This window comes from Humulus lupulus, chromosome 2 (genome assembly GCF_963169125.1).
Source record: "Humulus lupulus chromosome 2, drHumLupu1.1, whole genome shotgun sequence".
Taxonomy (NCBI): Eukaryota; Viridiplantae; Streptophyta; class Magnoliopsida; order Rosales; family Cannabaceae; genus Humulus; species Humulus lupulus.
This window is the reverse complement of record NC_084794.1, coordinates 169,075,637-169,088,288: the sequence shown is the minus strand read 5'-3', so window position 1 is coordinate 169,088,288 and position 12,652 is coordinate 169,075,637. Positions and strand designations below refer to the sequence as shown.

Here is a 12,652-nt window from a genome sequence, read left to right as displayed (position 1 = left end):
TGTCAATGATGACATCTCTTAAATCCTTCTGAAAAGTGCGTCCTCCCAACCGATCAAACATTGTGCTCCAAGTTTTTTCGGAAAGCTTAACGCGCGGGACGTGCTCTCTCCCACTACGCTGCTGGCTAGGATGCAGTGGTGGCTTTCCTGTTTGTGTCGAGCAGTCATTTCCTCCTTGTTGGTCGTTGCCATCTTTTCCCTTCGATCGGTCGGTGTGATGACTATCAGCCTCATCACGACCATGTCCATCTTTGAACTGTGAAGTTCCTTTATCTCGAGGAGTTTTGGTTTGATCCTGCCTAGGTGGAGTCTTTTTACTGCCCGATCGATGACTCCCTGATCTAGAAGTTTCTGATCGATGGCTCCTAGAGGGGGTTCTAGAGTTCCCCCTTTGAGTCGAGGCAGTGCCAGATCGAATCCCATCATCTTCCCGACCAGAGGGGTTACTCCTGCTTCTATCCGGTCCCCAAGAATTAGTTTTTTGACCATCAAATGTATTCCTTGCTCCTTGGGTAGTTGCTCCTCGTTCTGCAGTTTGGGCATTGACCTGGGTAAACTACGTAGCCGCTTCGAGAGCAAGTGCAGCCTCGCGGTGTCGCCTATCGGCCTCCTCCTGTCGTCGCCTGATCTCTTCGCTCCTGGCGTCCATCTCCCGTCTTTGCTGCTCAAATGCAGCCTTCTGTCTGGCCATCTCTTCAGCAAATGACTCCTGCCGAGCGTTGAATTGCGCCATCTCCTCTTGGAAGGCCCCCATGGCTTCCTGGAGTTGTTCAATCTCTGGAGTAGTCTCCTCGAGTAAGACCCTGGGTTCAGTCTCATGGTCTTGAGGGCTAGGACCTTCTGATCTAGCAGACTCTTTAAATGTGCCTGACTTCTTGGAGGGCGCATTGGTATTCTTGGGCACCATAATTATACGATAATAGTGTGTTTCTTCTCTTCAGGCTCTCAATGAAAGCACCAAAATGTTGACCACGATTTTGGCCAACGACGAATAGACGTCAAAACTACAGTAAACCTTCAAGAGAAAATACGACACTGATAATTTTATAGTGGTTGCCCCAATATGTTGGTAATAGCCTAATCCACTTAGAGTTGTGATATATAGATCTACACTTAAGATCAGATGAACCTGTGTCAACTGAGTTTCTTAAGTGTAAATGAAAAAAAATACAAGATTTCTCTCAGAATACAAATGCTCTCTTAGGAAAATCAGAATTCGAATCCCCTTAATGATGCCATGAGCTCTTTATTTATAGGCTCAGGATCGTACAAATCAAAATCTCTCATAATCGGGATAATTCAGTTGCTCTAACCAATATTTAATTAATAATCAAATTTAAAATACAACAATATGCGATTTCTTTGGGATAATCTGAGAGATTCCCGCTGTGGCTACGAATAATTCTAGCTGAAGTCGTTACTGAAATTTTGTCGCAGAATCATGATCTGTCTGGTTGGCCAACTCCACTCCCTGAAGTGAGACTGGTCGGCCAAAACACCCTTCTGGTTAGGCAAAACATTTGACTGACCGGATACACTTGACTCCAAGATGACTGGTCGGCCAAAGCGCTTTACTGGTCAGTCAAAAATCCTTACCGGTCAGCCAAAGCGCTTTACTGGTCAGTCAAAAATCCTTACCGATTGGTCAGAAATTTCACTTGGTCGGTCAAATCACTTCCAAACTAGATAAATAATTTTTATGACCAATAATATCGCAACTCTGAATATTCATCTCAAACATTTTTCCTTTCTTGATAACACATTTATTGACTACCATATTGCCATTTGTCACTTTTGATCGCCACGTCATCGTATTCACATTTTGGGGATAACAACGTTCTTTTTTCTCCATCTCCATCTCTATCTTGTTATTTTTATTTATTTATGCTAATAATATATAAGATTAGTGATGCTCTTTCTATGTGCTTCTAATTAGTAAAAGTAATATTGATACAAATATGTATTCATATATGTTTGTTATTACATATAGACAGATATTTAGAAATTAAAATACAATAAAGTAGAAAAATAGAATAAAAATATATATTTTTTAGAAATTTAGAATAAAAAAATAAAATAAAAATTGTCCTTTATATAAATATATTTATATATATAGAATTTCTAATTGATATTAATATGTTTTAATCTTGAACATTAAATCTTGTTTCATCTAAGAAATCTGTGTCTATTGAAACTATCCCATAATAATAATAATAATAATAATAGTAGCCGTTAAGGAAATTTAAAAAGGTTAGTAGCATAATAAATAATGATAAAAGATGCCCGAATTCGACAATGGCAATGGGTACAGACAGAATATTACAAAATTACATATAAAATATTACAATAAAAAGTGGTAATTTTGTTTTACTAATACTAAATATAAATCCTTTTAAAAAAATATATATTAAAAATAAATAAATAGAAGTTAAGAAGACTTATAGTGGGTCAGGCTGAGAACAAGGTCAGATCTTAAACATTTTCGCAAATCTAACGGCTCTATTTTCTCACAAATTTGAAAATTGAAAACAGAAATAAAAATGGGACCCCCAAACGGCTCTCTCACTCAAACACACACACATTGCCATTTTGAAATGTTTCTCTGCCTCGGGCACAGCACAATCCCTTATCCCTTCTGAAATTTCAAATTCTCAAATCTCATTCTCACTATTTTACATCTCTAAAGGACTCTACTCCATTGCCTTTGGTCGTTCCACAAATGGGTACTTGTCTCAGCAAGAAGAAATCCTCTTCATCTTCTTCAACTGCTGTCGTTAATGGTGGTTCTGCCATTAATGGCGTTTCTCCCTCAGTTCCACTATCAGTCAAGCAAGCTGTAGAGCTACCGAAAAAGGATAAACAGCAAGAAGAGGTCAAAGAAGAAGAAGGGCAGCCAATAACCCAAGTGAAGAAAGAGATATTCATTATCAAACACCGCCGGAGTCACGACGACAGAGCAGCGGAGCCAAATCCCAAGAACCAAAATCCGCCATTGCCATTAGTTGCAGCAGTAGCAGCACCTTCTGATGACTATGATGATGAGACTGCGGCCTCTCCTCAGGTTCATCAGTTTTCGGCGGGCTCCTCCGCCGCCGCCGCGGGTGTGAGGACTTCCAGCTGCACCAAGGAAGAGGTGGACGCCATTCTCATACAGTGTGGAAGGCTCAGCCGTAGCTCCTCTGGAAAAGCGGCTTCTTCCTCTTCCGCGTCCAGAAAGTACTCTGGTTCCAAGCGGAGCTACGACTTCGACAACAACGAGGCAGCCATTGCCGCCAATGGTGGTGATGGGGATGATGGGGTGGTTACGGTGTCAGAGGAGAGCAGTCATCGCCACCGCGAGCGGCGTCAATCGTCACGGTCAAGGACAAGGGCCTCTCCTTCTCCTCAGGGAAGGAGAAGAACTCCCAGCAGAGAAAGGGGAGACCAGCAACGGTCTGCTAGTCGAGAGAGACGTGTGAGTAGGTCTCCCGGAAGACGGTCATCAGAAGCCAGTGGCGGCGGTGGCTCTTGTTCTAATAGTAATAACGCTAATGTCAATCTTGTTAATTCTAATAGACCAGGAAAGATGGTCTCGATTCCAGCCACTGTTTCATCTTTGGTGATGGACAAGAGCAACAATTTGGACTCTTCCGCTGCTACTGTCAAGAGAATTTTAGTGAAGAGAAATGTAAGCGACACGGGTGCTGCCTCAAGGGGCGCGGCATCACCGCGGTCTCAGTCTCCGGCAAGAGCTAATGGCAATGGTGCTTCTGCTAAAGCAGCAGCTTCCAACGAGCAACAGCAGCAGCCTTCTCTTAGCCGCAACTCTTCGAGGAAGGCAGAACACTCGCCTTACAGAAGGAATCCCTTGAGTGAGATTGATCCCAATTCCTTGGCATATCCAAACACTACCAACAACAATAGGCAGCAAACCAAAACCAAACCCAGAGAAACTGATGGAATAACTGATGACCCAAATCAGGTAACATCTTCTCTTAAACTCTCTCATTTCGTTGCAAGTTCCTTTATTTTGGTTACTTAAAATGATGCTAAAGACCAAAACAAAAATGTGTGTTTGATCAAACAAAATATTGAATAGAATTCATTTGGTGGAGTTGAAACATATCTTATTATTTTAATTATGGCATTAACTTAGAATGTTTATTTTAAAGAATCATTAGTTACATTTCAAATGGTAAGACATGATATTAAGTATGGCAATGTGGACTAATAAAAAATATGAATGGTATTCTGCAACTTGTAGGTTCAGAAAACAAATGTGGGGACTGATTACAGAAACGGAAGCAGAGTTTCAGCCACAAAGGAGCAACAAGCGACGGTGGAGACTACAGTGGTCATCTCTGGGCCTCATAAATCTTCTTCTCAAACACAGCAACCGACAATAACAAGAAGCAGGTCTGCTAGACGATCTCGAGACCTCGATTTTAATCCCGAAACTCTGTTGCATCCAAATTCGAATCCGGATACCACTCCATCTTACACCAGACTGCTGTTGGAGGACATCCAGAATTTCCACCAGAAGAACGCAAATACCACAACCACTGTGGTGTCACTCCCTTCCTGCGTCAGCAAGGCCTGCTCCATTCTCGAAGCCGTGGCAGACCTCAACTCTACCACCGGTTCCAGTCTGTCCGAAGATCACTTCAACTCTTTGATGGGTTCAACTCCTAAAAGCAAGGACCCTTTTGTGGAATCAGAGGTAGTAATTGGCTGTGACGACTTGACGGAGCCAAGCTTCCATAAGTACGTGACAGTGAGAAGGGGAGGAGGTGGAGATGCTGCATCAGAGGATCAAGAGTCTTCGGGCAGCAACAGCTATGTGCAGCAGCAGCAGCAGCGGGGGTCCGGGATGTTCTCATCCTCTTCGGTAGAGTCGACAGACTACCGTGCTTGGAGATCGAATGATGAGGAAGCAGAGGGCAGGAGGAGACTCAATGAGAGGAGCAAGAGAGATTCTTACGCTGGTCAACCGCACAGCGGTGGCATTGGACGTGGCAGGCTTGGCTCAGCCAAAGGGCTTCAAACTGTTTCTGTGGTTACATCCACGTAGTGTTAGTTAGTACTTGTTGATTATTACATTTGTACCCGGTTTCAATGTTATGTAGTCTCTTGTTCAAAAAAAAAATGTTATGTAGTCTCTCGGTTTGAACTTGTTCGTTCATTTAGTTTTCGGGAAGGAGATCTTTGCACTCTCCTTTGTGTTATTTGCTGTTGCTAACTTTGCAGCCATTTTTAAATCAAAAGCCATTTGATTTTTATTCTCTATCTATTTTCCTTGATCGACATTTTAAAACCAGTTCAGACGCTTTTTTTTAAAGTTAGTACTAATTTAACATTGCTTTTCTTTGTTCTTTTTTTGAAAAAACCTGCCTTTTCCAAAAGCTCCCATGCTTTTTTCGTAAGAATTATGTAACTGATGTCAAAATTAACTAACTGATGTCAGAATTATGCCTTGACAATGATGACTACAGGTAAAGTCAACAGTAAAAGGGAGAAAAAAATCCAAAGGCTATATACAACTCTAGAAGCTTTTATGTTCCGTTCAAGATTCCAAGCGATCATCTATTAATTTAATTACAAGGAAGAGTAAAAACAAATTACAAACTCAAAAATTCACTTTACACATTGCTCCGGAGGTGGTGGCTTATTGCTCGTGAAATTTTATGAGGAAACTTCCCAAGGCAATTTTGTGTTCTTAATATATAGGATAAGAATTGCAAGAGTTTCAACCAAAATTCCACTACGAGCATTCACCTTAATACCAGTATGTATCTATCTACGTGAAAGCCAAGCACACGATAGTTCGTGAGTCTTTTCCTTAATGTCAGTACTGATCAACATTGAATCGATCTTACGTTTTACTCCACACTATCCTTGTAGTTAACCAAGTAAATTGCAATCACAGTAACAACGGCACCAGTAAGTTGCAGCGGTGAGAAAGTCTCCCCAAAATATAAAAATCTGTAACCCAAACGAGGAACAAAAACGAGTGAATAACTTGTAGTTAACGGCAATAATGTCATTTTGTTTAAACAATTATTTGTGTGTTTTTTGCATGTGTATGGCTGGAAGAACTTACCCGAATACCGAAGCAAACATTGGGGTTAGAAATGTAAGGGAGCTGAGCTTTGTCAAGCTACCTGAAATGTATAAGCAAGTATAAGTATATTATCTTTCTTATCAAAATGGAATCGTTATGTGTACGAGTCTACTTTGGAGATGCATGATAACTTAAATCAAGTAGACTGCTGTAGAGAGCTGAAAGGGAAAATGATAGAAACCTTGGTGAAGCAGCATCAGATAGGTACTTAGGATAATTAAGTTTTGTTATTAGATTTTAACTTATTTTGAATTTAATTTTATTATTTTTACAAATTCCTAGAATTAGTTTTCTGGCTGGTATAGAGTTTTTCATTTGCCTATCTATAAATGGGTCTAGCTATAAATTCCATTAGTAAAACTCTTTATCCTTGAGATTTCCTCCCTTGTTCCCGCTCTCTAGCTTTTCATCATTTCTCTCTTTTCAACATCACCTGGACTTAGAAACTAAACGGACCACGCTGTCAAAAGGAGAAGTTAGCCAAATCAAAATTCTGAACCTCAGTACACCACCATAGAAAATGAAAGGACGAAAACAAACCTTTTGTTGCACTGTAGAAAAATACACCATAGCTAATGGCACTTCCGAAAATGGAAGTATATAGAAGTGCCAATACATCATTCGTTGTGAACTCCCCGAGATTACCACTGACAGCATTGTCATGATTCAAAATAGAGATCGCAAGTAGGGGCAAACCACCCAAAACCATGTGCTGCAATACAAATAACACAAATCAATTTCTTTAGTTCTTGTACCGAATGATGTTTGTGACTTTTTTGTATAGACAAATGCAACTTTTTTTATACTTTATAGTTATGAACTTATTGTTTACTGATTAAAATAGGAATAAGTTAATGTTTTTTTTTAGTTAATATATGTTCATTTTAATTCATTTCTAACATATTCCAATAAAAGTTAATTGCATTATGAAAATATTTTTTTGATGGTATAATGTGCTCAACGATTTGAACGTTAAGATCAATATAAGAGTGAGCTGCTACAACCTACCCATCCAGTTGCCATAATAGGATCAGAGTACTTGGAAACCCAGCGGACCATGACTGTGCCAACTGCCATGCTTTGAGCTGCAAGAAGCATCCACCATTCTCCACTTCCCCACAAAGAAAAGTTACTTTCATCAAAAGCAAGTGCAGGTACCTGTAAATAAACAATGTAGCATCACACAATATCCACAAGGGGAAATCAATGGGTTTGTTAAAAAAGCAGCAAGACCTTATTTATCTTACATGTTAGGTAGTCAGATAATAGAAATGCACATGAGCTATTTACATCACTATTTACTACAACTAAAAGGAAGTACAACTTCAGTCATACCCTTCTTTTGGCCCTGTATCCTACTAAACATGGTGCAGAACCAACTTATACCGTCTATATATGAACAGACATAAATACGTACATTTTTTCATCTCCTCTCGATGTAACTAATTATACTAATGCCTTATTGCATATACCCCGCACAAAGAAATAAATAAAAAAAATAAGAAAGCAGTATATAAAGCTCATTCCATATTCTGCTCCTGATACTAAGTGGCATACCTACCTAGCACCTGAAGATGTATTATTCATGAGTTAGCAAGTCTAAATCATCAGAAAGTTCATTTACTCTTTTATTGTCCCATTGCATAATAGACAATAAACCACGCTCCATAACATTCTTGTATTTAAACACTAGTGATGTTGATCTAAGCGAAAAGCTATTAGAAACCAACGACAAGATTTAGCCTGCATGTATATCAATGACATTCACAAAGCTAATATATCAGTTGATTGTTTGCCTTCATTGATGGTTATTTCCACATGATACCAATTTGAATTTGATTATGTTGTGTTCACTTTCCAATACTGCTTAAACTGAAATATCAGTTCATAAACAAACAAACCCAATATTTGAAAATAATATTTTTAGCTTTCCGAAACAAAAAGAAAGGTTCAGATACAATCCAAGGCTTTCAGTAACATATACAGCAACTATAAAAGTTTCCTTTCTTGTAATTATCTTAATGTTTATTTTGATTCTTATTTCGGTTTGAACCAAGATCCTTTTTCGACTTTGATATTTCAATTCATGTTCAACCAATAAATATATGTCACATCATTCAAAACATTTAAATAAAATTAATAGAATTAGGAATTAATTTAATAATGGAAATTTGAGTATCTATGCTTCAAGTGTACCCCTAATACAACAATAATTACCTTAGTTGAACAGGTGGAGAATAATGCTAATGATTCAAAAACTACCTAAACTTCCCATCTCATTTGTCATTCTCTCTTTCTCCCTCTCTCTCGTTTGCTTTTTTCCCTCCTCTGTCCAAATTACAAGTTATAACGAAATAGTAGTTCTGCTGTCCCAATGGACATTATAGACTAAAATTAAGGGATAACTTGAAAAATACCCAGTTTTAGGATTAGTTAACTAAAAATAGCTACTAATAATATTTAGTTGAATATTACCCACTTTTTTAAGCACATTTCCCATATTACCCTTAAAACACTACTAGAAGTCCAATGTAAAAATCTCAATCAATCTTTGCCTCTGTCGTGTCATTTACTTCCCTCTTTAAATAATATTTCACTGTCAGTTCCACTAGACCACTGTATAATGGGTAGAGTCATTAATAATTTGGGTATTAATCTAAGAGTTTTAAAAGGTGGATAAAAATTAAAGAGATTAACTTAAATTGGGTACTAGATGTAATTTTCACTAAAAAAAAATTAACCTAGTTACAGGTCATAGGAGCCCACATTTCAGTGAATTATAATTTGCAAGCCTACATGTACGACTTTTTCCTATCAATAACTGAGTCATAGATGCAGCTTTCAAAGATGGACAGGACGCAGGTGGGGTGATTTGTCACAATGGAGAGGATGGAGTTGCGGCGGTGGCTACATCACCTATCTCTGCTCGGAGTCCTTTTGAAGCCGAACTGCTAGCCTTTTCCTATGCTATCTCAATTGTCAATCAGAATCGCTGGATGGAGGTGGTTTTTTTCAATGACTGCTTGCAATCGAGCAACGGACTGCAAAGCAGAAGCTGTCCTGATTAGAAGTGTTTTGTTTCCTTCTACAATGTTTTGCACTCTTTTTCTTCGTTGAACTGTCCTGTTATCTGGATTAGTTGAATCTTAAACAATGCAGCTCATTCACTTGGTGGTTGAGCAGAGACAAAGTCTTTGGGATTTTGAACTTATGGGAGGAGATCACCACCAATATTTTCTCTGGCTTTTAGTTTTAAGGTAGTTTCTTTCTGATAAAAATAAAAATAAAAATTTGAGATCAAGCCCCTTACCCTTAGCAACCCAATATTTCCCCACAAGTTAGATGTGGTTTTGAAATCTATCATCTATGATAATCCAAAATGAAACATTTTCATTAAAATAAGAAACTAAAAGATGGGAAAAAAAGAAAATGTAAATAGAGGGTAAAGAAATAATTTAATTAATTAAACCCATGTTTTCCGTAAAGATGGAGCTGAAATTAGAGAAACTTTAAGTGACAAATGAAAAAACGTTTTACCTCCAAAAGTAAAAGTCCTACAACACCGAGTCCAAGCCCAGCAGCTCCAACAAGATCAATGGATTCACCAAACAGCAAGGCCGCAAGTATAGCCACTGTTAAAGGCTGCGAGTCAATTATCACCTGCAATGTGTGTTTATTCAATCAAAACTTGTCAATGGAATGATCCCAATTGATTACCACATCGCTAGCTAGGTTCAAGAAAAGTGTTTGTAAAACTTACACTGCCCAAACCAGCTGAGGTCCTCTGCAAGCCCTGAGCAAGAAAACCCTGAAAACAAGTGGCGTCGACGAGGCCGAAGAGGGCAATGGAGAACCAAGCGGAGAGTCCGGAGGGGGAAGGACGGCCTCGTGAGGCGGCGAAAGCGATGAGGAGGAAGCCAGCGGGGATGAGGCGGAAGGAAGAGACGAAGAAAGGACCTGCTTTCGGAAGCACCTCTTTCATGGCCACCATAGCCGTACCCCAGAAGAAGAAGGGAGACACCAACACCGCCAATTCCCACGCTGCTTCTAGCATGGTTTGATTTTGGGTTTGGGTTTGGGTTTGTGTCTGTGGTTGGTCCGACTCCACGAAGCATTCAACGTCGAGGCCTGTTCCCACACACTCGAGGGATTGAGTGTTGTCTTGGGTGTCTGCGTCTGTACCGGAAGTGGTGCAGTTGACAACGGTGATTGGGTGTGGCCATAAACGACGGGGTTTAGCTCTAGTACGCCCATAGACGAGTGCAAGATGAGTAGCAGTGGGTGCAGAAGAAAATTCGGGTTTGGATAAAGCGTATTTTGATCTTCCGATGGCGATGGGGAATGGAATTTGAGGCACCAAGGCAGTGGTCGAGCACGAGCACCACCCCCCCGCCATTGTTGGTTCGAACTACTCGCACAGTGGAAAAAGAACAAAAAAAGAAAGATATTTTGAGCGTAACATTGCATGGATCGTGTTGGACCACGCATAATTTCGCCTAAATAATCGCATTTTTATACATGGTCACAAATATCAGTAAAACAAAAGAATATTATAATGAACGAACCATAACCTGGAAGTAGTTATTTTTATTAGAGCACTCCGGTTAAAATGTCTCATTCTTTATGGTATAGGGAAAAATTATTAAATAGTTCTTTATATGTAGTGAAATACTATTCATCAAGCGATAAATATTTTATTATTTTTTTATAAACTTTTGTATATATATGAGTGTAATACTATTATATTTAATTATTTTATTTCTTAAAATAAATAAAATATTTTTAAAAAATATAATATTTAAATGATGTAGAGAAAAAATAGAGAAGTTAATATATAGTATAATGTAAAAGTTTGAGATAAATTATAAAAAAATATATGTTTTGGTGATATATTTTATAATACATTTTTTCTATAATATTTAGCTAAAATTCACAAAAACACATTCCATCAGCTCTTTTATACATATATTTATAATAGCTATGCACAAACTCTAATTAATCCATATTTATATTTACATAACATTTACATATTATTTATATAATATTTTAATATTATTTTTCTTTATAAGTTTTCTCTCTTATTTAGTATATATATTTATTATTTCTTTTTTTTAATTATTTTATTTTACTTTAATTAATAAAATATGTTTAAAGATATAATATTTAAATGATGTAGAGAAATATATAAAGAAGCCGATGTATGGTATAATATAAAATTTAGAGGTAAAATAGAAAAAAATGTGTTTTTAAAGGTATTTTAAAAGATGGAGTAGAGCATCCATTGAGAGTGCTCTTATGAGTTCAGGTGAAATCCCATTCTTGAAATTGTAGGATCTAAAAGGGACCTTTGGTACTCAAAATGCACTATTAATTAGGATTAAATTGGTTTAGGTTACTAATTACTACTATAGCACATTATAAGATTAATTGAAGTATATAATATAATTTTTCATATATTTAAAATAAAGAAAATCAATATTTCTTAAAATTAAATAATATTTGAGAAAAAAAATCTGATATATATAATTTATTTATTTTTAATTTAAATATGTTGACCTTTGTTTTGGTCAACTCACACAGAGTCAAAACGCTTGATGTGGATAGATGTGTTGGAATGAATATAATGACAAAAACAGTAAAGGACACCAGAAATTATAGTGGTTCGGCCCCAAAAACTGGTAATGACCTACGTCCACTTAAGCTATTATTGATATGAGATCTCAAATGAGTGATCAAAGAACTAGGGTTCTCTGAGTTTCACAAACCTGAGAGAGATAAATAGCACAATCATAATACAATAGCTCTAATTCTCTCGTAAATATGTAATTTTAATTAAGCAAAAGCCAAAAAGTCCCTTCCTTGAGCTATCTTTCTCTATTTATAGGCTCAGGGAAGATTACATGAATTTGTTACAGATATTCTCTCCTAATTAATCAGATAATCAGGAATCATTGGAGACAATCTCGGAATTGATTATGATCTCCACAAGACCATCTTGAAATATGCGGAGTGTACGACCATGCTAGTCGTAAGGAAAACTCAACTGCCACGCCAGGAATGTCTTACTGGTCAATATTCGAACAGAACTCTGCCAGGTGTCAGCCACGTGTTTAAAATCGCCTGCCACGTCACACGTGCATGTTTTTTGGATAACATTTGCCCCCCAAGTTTATTTATTACGACCAACAGTAAATAAACTTTAAGGAAAACGACTATTCGATTACCCCACCAGATCTGTCAGAGTAGTTCGTGCATCCTTGGGAAAAGTAACCTGCCCCTGTCCAATCATGGCTTTTCGGTTCCCAAGTAACCTATTGACGGCTATCACCCTTCCCCATGTTTCGAAAAGAGGAAACTGATGATTACTTCCTCTTTCATGCCATGGACAAAAAATATATATAGCCTTCTCAGAGTCTTCTTTTCCTTTTTACGCAAGTTATTTCTCCTTCAAGAAACCCTAAAATTAGAACCTTCATTCTCACTGAAGACCATCTTCCAGCGTTTCAAGAACCGTTCGTCTACGCTTGAAACTCCTTCAAACCTCCACGATCT

At 37.8% G+C, this 12,652-nt stretch overlaps 2 protein-coding genes across 3 annotated transcripts; one reads left to right on the top strand and one right to left on the bottom strand.

Annotated features, from left to right (window-relative positions):
- Window positions 1-2,573: 2,573 nt before the first annotated feature.
- Window positions 2,574-5,263, top strand: LOC133818700 (uncharacterized protein At1g65710-like). Its single transcript, XM_062251732.1, has 2 exons — window positions 2,574-3,961; window positions 4,244-5,263. Exons 1-2 carry the CDS (start codon window positions 2,720-2,722, stop codon window positions 5,048-5,050), a joined length of 2,049 nt encoding a protein of 682 aa, XP_062107716.1. The 5' UTR covers window positions 2,574-2,719; the 3' UTR covers window positions 5,051-5,263.
- A 203-nt stretch (window positions 5,264-5,466) lies between these two features.
- On the bottom strand, window positions 5,467-10,582 carry LOC133818701 (WAT1-related protein At3g02690, chloroplastic). 2 transcript variants are annotated; one of them, XM_062251733.1, is made up of 6 exons: window positions 9,861-10,581; window positions 9,638-9,760; window positions 7,109-7,258; window positions 6,641-6,812; window positions 6,080-6,140; window positions 5,467-5,961 (listed from the first exon to the last, which is right to left on the bottom strand). In XM_062251733.1, exons 1-6 carry the CDS (start codon window positions 10,494-10,496, stop codon window positions 5,859-5,861), a joined length of 1,245 nt encoding a protein of 414 aa, XP_062107717.1. In that variant the 5' UTR covers window positions 10,497-10,581; the 3' UTR covers window positions 5,467-5,858. The 2 variants fall into 2 exon arrangements, with proteins under 2 accessions (XP_062107717.1, XP_062107718.1); XM_062251734.1 differs by lacking the exons at window positions 5,467-5,961; window positions 6,080-6,140 and adding an exon at window positions 6,155-6,560 and having other exon boundaries at window positions 9,861-10,582.
- Between the last annotated feature and the right edge of the window lie 2,070 nt (window positions 10,583-12,652).

Excerpts from the sequence above, each read along its gene's own strand:
- LOC133818700 (XM_062251732.1), top strand. The coding sequence starts at position 2,720 with ATGGGTACTTGTCTCAGCAAGAAGAAATCCTCTTCATCTTCTTCAACT. Across the intron at positions 3,962-4,243 it reads TAACTGATGACCCAAATCAG|GTTCAGAAAACAAATGTGGG; the intron begins GTAACATCTTCT and ends TGCAACTTGTAG.
- LOC133818701 (XM_062251733.1), bottom strand. The coding sequence starts at position 10,496 with ATGGCGGGGGGGTGGTGCTCGTGCTCGACCACTGCCTTGGTGCCTCAA. Across the intron at positions 6,813-7,108 it reads CTATTATGGCAACTGGATGG|CACATGGTTTTGGGTGGTTT; the intron begins GTAGGTTGTAGC and ends TTTGTATTGCAG. Across the intron at positions 6,141-6,640 it reads TTTCTACAGTGCAACAAAAG|GTAGCTTGACAAAGCTCAGC; the intron begins GTTTGTTTTCGT and ends TATACATTTCAG.